The sequence below is a fragment of the Nelumbo lutea genome, chromosome 4 (assembly GCF_056320005.1).
Source record: "Nelumbo lutea isolate HS-2025 chromosome 4, American lotus-T2T, whole genome shotgun sequence".
Classification (NCBI taxonomy): Eukaryota; Viridiplantae; Streptophyta; class Magnoliopsida; order Proteales; family Nelumbonaceae; genus Nelumbo; species Nelumbo lutea.
In genome coordinates this window covers 80,225,128-80,237,762 of record NC_142687.1, presented here as the reverse complement: position 1 = coordinate 80,237,762, position 12,635 = coordinate 80,225,128, and the positions used below count along the sequence as shown (strand labels likewise).

General features: G+C 41.7%; 2 protein-coding genes and 1 long non-coding RNA gene across 3 annotated transcripts; 2 read left to right on the top strand and 1 right to left on the bottom strand.

Annotated features, from left to right (window-relative positions):
• Positions 1–2,357: 2,357 nt before the first annotated feature.
• LOC148861267 (putative pectinesterase 67) lies at positions 2,358–4,024 on the top strand. The gene is made up of 5 exons (XM_088983004.1): positions 2,358–2,743; positions 2,834–2,996; positions 3,090–3,296; positions 3,399–3,646; positions 3,740–4,024. Exons 1-5 carry the CDS (start codon positions 2,478–2,480, stop codon positions 3,894–3,896), a joined length of 1,041 nt encoding a protein of 346 aa, XP_088839130.1. The 5' UTR covers positions 2,358–2,477; the 3' UTR covers positions 3,897–4,024.
• A 93-nt stretch (positions 4,025–4,117) lies between these two features.
• On the bottom strand, positions 4,118–5,040 carry LOC148861266 (uncharacterized). The gene has a single exon (XM_088983005.1). The coding sequence runs from the start codon at positions 4,959–4,961 to the stop codon at positions 4,257–4,259; it is 705 nt and encodes a 234-aa protein (XP_088839131.1). The 5' UTR covers positions 4,962–5,040; the 3' UTR covers positions 4,118–4,256.
• Positions 5,041–10,805: 5,765 nt separating this feature from the next.
• On the top strand, positions 10,806–11,965 carry LOC148861265 (uncharacterized). Its single transcript, XR_016112564.1, has 2 exons — positions 10,806–11,188; positions 11,260–11,965. It is a non-coding gene; the product is annotated as an uncharacterized LOC148861265 (long non-coding RNA).
• Positions 11,966–12,635: the final 670 nt, after the last annotated feature.

Here is a 12,635-nt window from a genome sequence, read left to right as displayed (position 1 = left end):
CCAAAATATAGAGTTCAAAATTTCCTATGGGCTAATTCAGAAACAGTATTGAGCTCGTCCACTACTAAGCTTGTTTCTTCTTAACTCCCTACATTGTTTGTCTTATTTGAAGAGGGTTCAATTGGTTCTAGAGCTAGTTGCTCGATCGAGATTTTAGGTTGCTTAAGGTTTTCAACTTGCTCAAATCAAGGTTTCTCCAAACATGAAAGGTGCAATCGTTCTTTTTTCTTCTCCTGCACATTAGTGCAAGATTTAAAAATGCTCTCTTTTCCATGTTCCTCTAGCGTGTTCAAAGGATTCATAGGGCCACTTGACATACTAACAGTTTTAGAGGGACTCGCTTCGTCACTGATTACTCCAATCAAACCACGACTAGAGCTCTGGGGATTCTGTTTGATGAGATCTCCACTAGCGAAGGCCAACTCGCTCATCTCCACTTGGAAGGTTGTTGGAGAGTAGTAGTTGAGGAGTTTGATGAAATGTTTCTCCCCCAAGATGGTTGGCATTCTTTATTGGAATTATTGTGAAAGTCCTTCCTAGGAGAGGTTGGTGTGGAAGGGGCATGAAGCCCCATGAGCCATGCACCTCTGGACCAAGTTCGGTTGCCATTTTTGAGCAAAATTGTTTGCCCTCCAATCTTGCCTGTTCCTCCTATTCATACTTCTTCAAACACCTCTGATGCTCATGTCCAAGGATACCACAATAGTAATAGTGTGACTAACCATTCATACTTAAAGTTGAACCAATGCTTGGTTTCATTTCTCATGATTCCTGTAACACTTGTGATGAGAGGTTTGGAGATATCAACTTCTACCTAGATGTACAATAGACTTGTTCACGGGTCAGGCTTTGGGCCCAACTTTACATTGTCTCAGGCTCGGGCTTCGAGTCGAGCACATTAGAATTTTGATAAAATCCAAGACCGAGCCTAGCCCATAGATAGGTCTAATGCATAAGAAAGGGCCCCAGTGATTTTTGTTTTTCCCGTCTTCTTCAAGGGGGGTCCTGTTGCTTGTACAAGTTGCCTTCTAGTCTTGAAATTCATAAAATTAATTAGCAAATTGAGGATATGGATCTAGAAATTACACTTGTTGTATTAAAGCTAGATTATAGGGATATCAGGGCTCCATTCCTTGAGTATAAGGAGGTATCCTTTGATGGACCAGGGTCTCTCATCCCAGACCATCTTAAAGTCAAGGCCATGCTCAAACATGATTAGCATAATTTCTTTAGTGAGATTATGGATCATGAAACCCTTTATAGTGTTCCAAGAAGCATGTATTGCTTCTCTAACACCGGTCAGGTTAAGAGGTTTGTCTGCAATGGGCTTACCCAACAGACAAAGCTTGCTTTCATCCTCTTCTTGGGAGTGCTCGTTAACTTGTATTTCCTGGGCTAGGATTACAAGTCTTTTTTCCATCATATTTCCCAGCTTGGACATAGACATGTTTGATTGATTTGTGGCCATGGTTGAAATAACAAAGGCTGAACAAAGAAAAAAACACAGGACGAGCGAGCAAGCAAGAGAGAGAGAGAGAGAGAGTGAGGGGAGGGGAAGGTGAAGGGGATGGGGGTTAAAACTCACCACTTCAGGGGAACCATGCTTAGGGAGGTGGATTCCTATTCAGGGAGACGAGACACCATCAATGACGGAAGTGTCGGGACTAGAGTGCCTAGCTAGAAGTCAGCAACCAAACATGCATAATCTATTGATCAATCCATCAGCACAATTAATCGATTCGAAGATGGAATACCAAAAAAATGATTTTATAGTACAAATTTGATAAACAACTTATAAATTATTTAGAATTTTTATATTTTTATTTTATTTATTGGTATATTTTTTTATTAATTTAATGAAAGACCAATTTTGAAATGGCTAAAGTGACAATTTGGTCTCCAAATTTTAAAATGCGACAATCTAGTACCTAAACTTTCAAAATGCGACAATCCAATACCTGAACTTTCAAAATGCGACAATCCAGTACCTGTCATTAACCAATCCGTTAATCAGCGTTAGGTGACATTTGAAAAGTCAAAAATGCCCTAAGAATGTCATCTACTTCTCTTTATCAACCATCCAAACATTAACAATAAAATGAACAGTCCCAAAATCTAGATTCTTCTAAACAATCACCAACTTTTGTGAATAGAAGAGACTAGGATTTAGGTCTTCAGTTTTTTGTCAACCTTTGGATGGTTGATAAAGAGAATTAAGTGGCATTCAAATGGCGTTTTTGACGCAAGGATTAACAGTTTGCAATAACGTAATAATTAACAGCTTCTAACCGTCGCCCATGGAAATCGGAAGGATGTCCGAATTTCTTCACTTCCACACGACCAACACCCACCCTTTGAAAATTGAATCGAAACCACCACCACCCAAATTAAGAGCTGCTAATGACTTCATGCATCCCATCGAGTGTTTTTCCTTCTAATAAATACATGTTGTCTTCCGAGTTCCAGATTCTGCCGAGATGCCGTCCATTTCATCTCTTGTCGTTCGAACAATTCAGGTTGCCATCTTCGTAATCTCCGTCTGTTCTCACGATGTTGTTTATGGTTTTTCTGCACACAAGGTCATTGATTCTCCTCTCTTAACGGAGAAGATCGGCACCAATCGAACGATAAAGGTTGATATTAACGGCAACGGCGATTTTCAGTCCGTGCAAGCTGCTATCGATTCTGTTCCAGAAGGAAACTCCCAGTGGATCATCGTTCATGTTCGGAAAGGAGAGTACAGGTGATTTAATTTTTCCGGCTGCCATATATACTTGATCGATCAAATAGTGATTCATCGATCAATTCTTTTGATGTTTCTTAATTAATGCAGAGAAAAGATTTTCATACCCGAGAACAAGCCCTATATATTCTTGAGAGGAAATGGAAAGGGAAGGACGTCCATCGTTTGGTCTCAAACCTCCACCGACAACATCGAGTCCGCCACTCTCAGGGTGGAGGCCCCCCACTTCATTGCCTTCGGCATCAGCTTCAAGGTTGAGGACCTCTCTCTCTCTCTCTCTCTCTCTCTCTCTCTCTCTCTCTCTCTCTCTCTTGCTTGCCTTTAATTGATTAATTTGTGGTTACAGAACGATGCACCGGTGGGAATGGCCTTCACTTCACAGGATCAGTCGGTAGCAGCGTTTGTGGGTGCCGACAAGGCTGCCTTCTACCACTGTGGGTTCTACAGCGCGCACAACACCCTCTTCGATTACAAAGGCAGACACTACTACCACAACTGCTACATCCAGGGTTCCATAGATTTCATCTTTGGCCGTGGCCAATCCATTTTCTATGTAAGTGCTCATCATCTGGCAGTTGATCATTTGCCCTCCCAACAAATGAACTGTCTGTAACCCCTTCAATGTTGCTCATCGGATCGATCGATGTGCATGCAGAGCTGTGAAATCTTTGTGAATTCCGATTCACGAGTAAAGATAAGCGGATCCATCACCGCACAGAACAGGCGACGTGCGGAAGAAGACAGTGGGTTTGTGTTCATTAAAGGGAAGGTCTATGGAATTGGTGAGGTGTACTTGGGGAGAGCAAAGGGGGCCTACTCGAGGGTGATCTTCGCCAAGACTTACCTCTCCAGGACGATCGTTCCACAGGGCTGGACCAACTGGAGCTACGATGGCAGCACAAAGTAAGATTTAATGTTTTTTATATATGTATTTCTGATCAAATTAGTAAGACATTGCATGATGTTTAATGAATAAGTTGGTGATGAATTGAACAGAAATCTGTTCCAAGCGGAGTACCATTGCCATGGGCCAGGGTCTCAAACAGAAGAACGTGCTCCGTGGTCGCGACAACTCACCGACGACGAGGTTGCTCCGTTCATGTCTATAGATTTCATCAACGGCGACGAATGGTTGCCTGTTCATAACTTGTAACAGAAAAATATCAGTGTTGCTTAGACACGATCGGTATGCCTCTGTGGCTCTCTCTCTCGTCGGTATAATTGTCATTAAGATATACACAGATTGATAAATTTCATCGTGATATTCCAACTTCCGACCCATTCTCTGGCTTGGGCTGATGATATTAATTAAACCCTAGATTGATAAATTTCATCGATCAAGACGCAGGTTTCTGGAGAGGAAATCCACATTGATTGACTACTAGCTAGAAATAGCACCCTAGTTGATATTTCTTTATTCGGTTAAATTACCGTAGAATTAAGAATTTCAGAAGCATATACGTACTGGTTCCTTGTCCATGAAACGAAACAACTGCATGGCACTCAATTCAACTCATACTACATAGTTTACTGTAATATTGACTTCAAACTTATTAAACTTAAAATCCTCCACCATTCCTCCACCGGAACCACCACCAGCTCCTCCACCAACGCCACCGCCAGCACCACCACCAGCTCCGCCACCAAATCCTCCACCTGAACCACCTCCGATGCCACCACCGGCGCCACCACCACCACCTGCACCACCGCCGAATCCACCACCTTTACCAAATCCTCCACCAACGCCGCCACCAGCACCAGAGCCACCACCAAATCCACCCCCAGCTCCTCCACCACCACCAGCTCCTCCACCACCGCCAGCACCACCACCAGCTCCGCCACCAAATCCTCCTCCTGCACCTCCACCTGAACCACCTCCGATGCCACCACCAGCACCACCACCGGCGCCACCACCAGCACCAGAGCCACCACCAAATCCTCCTCCAGCTCCTCCACCACCTCCAAGGCCTCCGCCAGCACCGCCACCGAATCCACCACCTTTACCAAACCCTCCACCAACGCCACCACCAGCACCAGAGCCACCACCAAATCCTCCCCCAGCTCCTCCACCACCTCCAAGGCCTCCGCCAGCACCACCACCTAGGCCATCGGCAAGAGCCTTTCTCTCGACTCTGCGTCCTTCTGCTATTCCAACCATTATCAACACCATAAGCAACGTTGCACTAAACACTGCAGCATTCTTGAAAGGTTTCGCCATCCTTTTCTCTTAAACGAGAAGTATTGGTGAATTTATCAAAAGAGAGCAATGCTGGATCGCTCGATGGTTTAGAGGATTGATGGAGAGGTTTATATAGTGCAATAGCAGCTAGAGATAGAGATAGAGATAGAGATTGGATAGGAGTAATGAATTAATGCATGTAGTTGAGACTCTCCTTTTCTCTAATCCACATGATATAGTAGTAATTAATTATCGTGTATGCATGGCCAGAAGACAGAAGGTGAAAAAGTCTATTCGGTTTGACTGGACACTCTCTCTCTCTGTCTGTTGTAGTTGTAGTCTTGTAGACTTATAGGCAGGGCACACCCCATTATTTCATTGTCCCAACTCTCAACTAACCATCCACCCCACCCCACAAATCCACCATGAAAATTAAATAACACTACTGCTGGTTAATGAATAATCATAATCACCGTCACTATTCACCAACTTACATGGCCAAACAGTTTCAACTTTCTTGCAATCAGTGAATGCCACCTATGTATATATATAGGCATGCACTATCTTAAATAGCACATATAACACTGTTATTTGAGGCTACTGATAGGCTGTTTGTAAAAAAGTCAAAAGTTAAAACTGATGGAAGTCCAATCATTCTAGAAGTGGTTCTCATACATATTAAATGATCAATCCCAAACCCAATAAGGTTTCAGGTAGAAACTGCAATAGTACCAAATACAACCCTAGGTTTTAATTGCTGATTTTAACTTGTGCCTTTTCTGCAATTATAAGTTATATATGACTGGATAACAGCCAAACTCTTATTGCCGACCATTAACACCACAGCTAGCAATGTGTTGGCTGTCTTCCTCCTCCACAACTGACCCATCTAATCTGTGTCTATGAAACAGATGAGTAATTAACTATTAAGTCATATAGTTAAGACATGAAGGAAATTAATTGGAATTGAAGTTTACACGTTATAGTTTTGAATTTTTCAACATTATTAGTAATTAAGCACATGTGCAAAATTTTTTTCATATTAAGTATTTGAATTTTAGATATATCATAATTACGATAAAAATTGAACGTTAACAAACATAACAATATGATTAAAAATAAATTCAAATGCTTGTAGTAAATACGCATGTGCATTGCATGTGGAAATTTTAAATTATAACAACAATTATTATTACTATTATTATTATTATTATAATTATTATTATTAAATTTTGTATTCCACTTTTTCCATAAATAAAAATAAATTTTATTTTAACTATTATTTTTATTTATTATGATGAATATATAACATTATAAATATTCCCAAATGCAACAAAATTTTGAATTTTTTTCATTGTTTGTGTTCTATCCTTTTTTAAATATTTATTATTCAATTATGACATCATGAGTTTCTTTGAAAAGTTGGATCATTAAGAAAATAGCTTTACCTTCGGATTTGTTTTAAATTATATATCATCTACATTATATAAATATTTTTTACTTATCATACTTAATTTTTGTTTGACATAATTAATATATAATTTTTTAGATATTCTTTTATTTGACATCATGAGTTTTTTTTATTATTTTTATTTTTATTTTTAAAAATTTTATTATTTGACTATGATATCATTTCATTTATAGGTTGATTTTAACTTTGGCATTCCATTTTCATCATTAATAAAATTACTTCTTACATTTCATATGTATTTTTATTTAGTATAATGAGATATGTCCAATTCTTTTTATTCTTTCTATTTCTTGTATTATATATTTTATATATCTTAATTTTTTATTATTTAATTATGACATTATTTATTAATCCATTTGACCCAAAATGGTTGAATTGCTTACCCACCATTGGGAGGGAAGAAAATAGTTTGTTTTCAGAATATTTATTTTTATAATATTAAAATTATTTTTATGGATTTAATAAGAGAATATACCTTAATATGAGATTTAATGAGAGAGAATAGGAAAATAGTTTTATTTCTAATTGGTTTTAAATTTTACATTCCGTTTCCATCATTAATAAAAACATTTCTTATTTATCATACTTATTATTGTTTAATATGTCGAATATATTGTGTTAAAAATGTTCCCAATTCTTTTAATTTTTATATTTTTTGCATTTTATCTATTTTTGAATTTTATTATTTAATTGTGACAACATTAATTGGCCCATTTGACCCGAAATGGTTTAATTTCTCAACACTACCTAGATGAAAACATTATTTTTTTCAGATAGATGTTAAAAGTATGTTTTTATGTTATTGGAATTATTAATTTATTATGTATGGATTTAATTAAAAGAATTTAATGATGAAAATAAATAAAAATGCATAAAATATATGATTTATTGAAGGTGAATGCAAATTAATACCTTAATTGTTGGATTTAATGAAAGGAAATTGAATGCATTGAATGTCTTATAATTTGTCTCTTTTCAACTCATTTAATATTAATAATTGATTACCCTTTTGCCCTCATTTTTTATCAATAATTTAAATATAAAAGGGTAAATATTGTCATCGAAAAATTCCAAAAATATTACTGAGGCAATTGTGCTTTTTAAAGTAGTATAGATTGTGTTAATATTTTTTAGTATTTTTTATTTTTATTATTGATTTTATGTTATTGTAATATTATATTCAAAATTTAACGTAAAAAAATTCATGAAACCCTGAAATTTTGCATAAAGTTTTTAAATTTTGGCTGAAATATATCTATCTCGTTTGTTTTGTTTGTTTTTTTTTTTTTGTTTTTTTTTCATATGGATGAATTTTCAAAAAAAAAGACTAGGAGAAAAAGAAAGATGAATTTTGTGGTAGATGGGAAATGTCAACGGGTCTAGGTGAACCTTTGGATAAGGGTGTAAACAGACCAAATCATGAAATTCGAAATTGAATCCAATCTTGTTTCATCTCTCTCTCTCTCTCTCTCTCTCTCTCTCTCTCTCTCTCTCTCTCTCTCTCTCTCTCTCTCTCATGGACAGTTCCCCGTGAATGTATGTGTGCCCATGAAAAACCCTAGTAGCCCTTAACTATAATTGCCCCACGAGGAAATGTTGATCTTGGAAGTAAGAGTAGGCACCCAAGGAGGTCAACCACCCCTCCTCAAAGAACGTTAATAAGGCTTTGAGATATGTTTATAATGAATTTTTGTAATTTAATTTTTCATATTATTTATGTTGTTTTATGAAAAAATATGTATATATCTTACCCATTTATAAAAAAGAAGAAATGGATGAATCGTTTATCTAACACCTTCATTTTATATTTCCAGTCCTACCCCCTTCCTAATTTCATATTTCCAATCGTATCCCCTGAAGAGAATGGGACAAATAGATTTTCATATTTTCAATCGTATCCCCTGAAGAGAATGGGACAAGTAAACACCCTGATTTTATATTTCCAGTCCTACCCCCTCCCTGATTTCATATTTCCAATCGTATCCCCTAAAGAGAATGAGACAAGTAGATTTTGGGCAAACACCTTAGACTACAACACCCTGATTTTATATTTCCAATCCTACCCCTACCTGATTTTCTATTTCCACTATTGCCCCTGATGGTGCGCAATCTGGTCACTCCTAGCTGGCAGGGGGTCACACTCCAAGTTGGTGATGGACGGTAATTGAGAAGAATAGAATGAAGGATTCCCAGGGAGCTCTCTCGGCGGGAACACTCCGATGCTTAAGTTAGAACTCTGAGAGAGAATATTACATGGAAGAAGAAGAAACCTAGAGTGCAGATAGCACGAATGCAATTACCTTTTCTCTCTGGGGGTTAGAGTTCTAATATAATGGTGTCCTGTCAAATCTGACATAACTGCCTCTGATTCTCTACCGCAACCATTACTTGCTAGGGTTGCACAGGTCACTGTTGTAGAATACAGCTCTATCAAGCGGGGGACACCTCTCAGGTTTGGCAGGCACGACGACGCCTGGCGAGAGACACCTCTCCAGGTTTAGAAGGTAAGGTTGTCAGGGGAGATCTTCCTGTGATACACCGAACTGTCTTCCTACGAGCTACCTTGCACCGAGCTACCCTATGCCGAGCTGGAGGTGCCATACCGAGGTTATTCTACCCAAGGCAGCCTACTTAGACCTGTCGAAGTGAATTTATTAGGAGGCTCCTGAGCTCACCCCGAAGTGCCTTGAGCTCGGGAGATCCCTGTCTTGCAGTACCTTGGCTTGGGATGCCTGTGGAAGAATCTTAGCTCGAGGTGTTCCCTTCTTGAGGAGGAGCTTGCGACTCCTTACTGTAGAGGAGCTCGAAGGCTCCTTGGGAGGAACTCAGGGGCTCCTTTTCTTGGGAGGAGCACGGGATAATCGGAGTGTCATCCGGTGTCGAGCTATCATGTTGGACCTTGGTGGACTGGTCGCTGAGCTATCACTTATGCTGAGTCATTCCCACGTGTCCCCTATGATGAGGTCGGGGCAAATCACCCTCCATCAATTTCCCCCCACTCCTCGAGCTAGGGGTCCTGACCTGGTGCGGGGAGTTCAAGATGTGACGAGTGGATTTGGCCTGAAGTCTAGGCTGCCTCGTCAGAATTCGCCGGTCGGACCAGTTCGTCATTCGGCCCAACCAAGAATAACTCGGATCGTGTACAATTCACGCGTGGACGTGATGCGATTTATAGACTCCGTGGACGTCAAAAAATGCGCTAAACCGATTTCACCTCGAGGGTCGCGCAGCCAATTTTCTTGAGGGTCGTTAGATCGTCTTGATCTCAACCGTTGAATCTCAGGCATACTGGCTATAAATAGGGGGACCCCGTCATTTTCTCTGCCATAAGCTCACTAGCACTCATCTTGAGGTCGCATCTAAGGTCTTCAGCTCGGGTTCTCCAGTTCGTCTCTTTTCCTATCGTTGCATTTTCTTAGGTAAGTCTCCCTAGATCCTTTCAGTTTGTTTCCAGTTTTTCAATTTCAACTTCGTAGCTATAGCCCATTTCCCAATTCATAGCTATGTCAGACCATAGCTTCGACATTCAATTAGATGAGCCCGAGGTGGGTGCCCCGGCTCCAGTGGATAGTCGCCTAGACGAGACCGAGGTGGGTACCTCGGCTCAAGTCGGTGCCTCCGAAGAACATTCCACATACGAGGTGCGTAAGACCTCGGGTAACCCGGCATCTACCTCTAATCGAGGTCGGATACCGGACAAGTTCGGTCCTTCTACCATGACGGTAGATAGGATTAGGAGCCTGATAGCCCGATACAACCTTTCTAGGGAGTACACCTACCATCTTCCCACGGGCGACTTTCCCTAGGAGCACGGTCGTGACGAGATCGTGATTTTTGGGGAACAGCTCGTGGCTGGGCTCCGCCTTCCACTGCACCCTCTCATCGTTGAAGTGTTGAATCACTTCGACGTAACTATAGATCAGCTCCACCTGAACTCAGTCCGGAAAGTGGTCGGTACAATTTTCCTCTGTTTCGACTATGCCCTCCCTCTTGATCTTGACATTTTTTCTTCCATCTTATCGATAAAGAAGAATGCATCCAGCATTCTCCCCGAGCACAGACGGACCTACTACCTGTCCCCCCGCCCAGGCTCTAAGTTGTTACACAAACTTCCTAGTAAAGTCTCGGCCTGGAAATGGGGCTACTTTGTAGTTCGTGACACTATGGGGTGGCCCTTCCCTACTCACTGGTGGGTGGCCATTCAAGACCTCGGCATTAGGCTGGACAAGAAAACAAGTGAGGTACTTCAATCTTAGGCAGAGCTCAGCTTCGACTACAAGGACTATCTTGTCGAGAACAAGCTCATTGAGCCCAGTTTGAGTCCCGATAGGTCGCCTTGTTTAGAGTTAGCATTTTTTCTTTGGCAGCTAGTTTCTTCTTGGTAGCATTACTGACGTCGAACTCTATTGCAGGTCCTATGGAGCGACTTAGTGCAGAGAAGCTCTTCGGAAAGATGAAGGGAAGAAAGAGGCGAGCTACAAAGAGAGCCCGTATTGAATCTCTGCGGGCTCCTACTCCCGAACCTGAGCTGCCTACTAATGCTCCTGTGATCGACCTGGAGGAGTCGGAGAACCTTCCACCTTGGGAGCCTGAGGCGACAGCGGAGCCCGTTCCTGAGACTAGGGAGCCCGCTCCCATCTCTACCTCGGGAAGTGAGGGAGCAACTCGAAACATACTGAATCCACAATGCAGCCTTCGGAAGAGAAAGGAGGCTGCGTACCCCAAAGAAGTCTCCGAATGGACCGAGCTAACACCCGCTCAGCTCGGAGCTCGAGCAGCTACCTACTCCATGGTGGTAAGTCTCGTTGTTCTTGTAACTTATGTACTTGTTGCTTTACTGGTACTAACTGGCATTCTTTTGGCAAGTGAACTCTGTCGTGCACACCCTGACCCTCCAGTTCAAGAGGCACTTGAAGCGAGCTCGGGTTGCCAAGGATTCAGCCCGCGCAGCTCACGCTGAGTTGGAGCTAGCTAGTGGCCAAATCCACGGGCTAGAGTGAGATGTGTTAGCTCTGAGGTCAGAGAAAGAGAAATGGCTGGACGAAAAGGAGGAGTTGTTGCACGAGAAGAAGGAGTTATTGCGTGAGAAAGCTACTTTGAAGCGTCAGGTCAAGAATCTCGAAGTTGACATTAAGGAGCGAACCGAAACCCTTCTTGATGCCATGGAGGAGGCCAAAGTCAAGGTCGTTCAAGAGTACGTTATGTCTGAGGAGTTCGACGAGGTGATGGTGGATGCCTACCGCAAAGGCTTCAAGCTCAGTCGATGGTTGATTAAGCACGAGTTCCCACAGCTCAATGTGAGCGCCATCACCACCTCGCGAATCACAAAAGAGGTAGCCTGCGAAGCCATCGAATACCCGGACTCTGAAGAGGAGGGAGACGAAGACATCGGGGAGGTCGGCACTATAGACCAAGCTACCGATTAGGTTGGTACCTTTACGGAAGCCCCGGGCGAAAAGTCCTCCTAGTAGTTCGAGCGGTTCTTGTACTTTGAGCCTGCGAGCTCAGTTTTTCCTTCTTTTGTAAAACTTTTTTGTAGTGGAGTTCATTTTGTAATGAAAAATACACTTTTTGCCATGTGTTGTGCAATTATTTTATTTGCCGAAGTAACTATTTTACCCCGAACTGTTAAGTTATCGAGCCAAGTACCCGAAGTGGAGGTTTCTCGACTGTTGTTACCCCGAACTGTCTTCCAGTACTTAGTAGGGGTAACCTCTGGAAGTATACCGGGGTGAGCAACATAGTAGGGTATATATTCGAACTGTTTGCACTCGGGCTACTAAAGCTGACATCGGTTGTCCCTAACGGGTTTAACCAATCGTATGTCGAGACGGGCTATGCATCATAGAGTTCACACTCGAGCTGTCTGTGCCATGGCGTTAAACATACTTATCACATGCCAACGAGGCGACTAGGTCTTATGTGGTGCCGAGGTCTTTTGTTAGCTCGGTGCTTTAGCCCTCAGGTCTTCGCCCGTGCCGAAGAGGCAACTGGGCACCGAGATCCTTAGCTTGGCGTCTTAGACCTTAGGCTGGGGGAGTGACTTAATAGTCCACTCTCCTGGAGTTCGCCCATGCCGAAGAGGCGACTAGGTACCGGGGTTCTTAGTTCAGCTTTTTAGCCATTAGGCTTTGGGAGAGACTTGTGGTCCACTCAACTCAGTAATTATAGGTAATATTGTCTTAAGTTGACAATATTCCAAGCCCGAGGTACTTGTTTCCCTTCTAGGGTTTCGAGCTCAT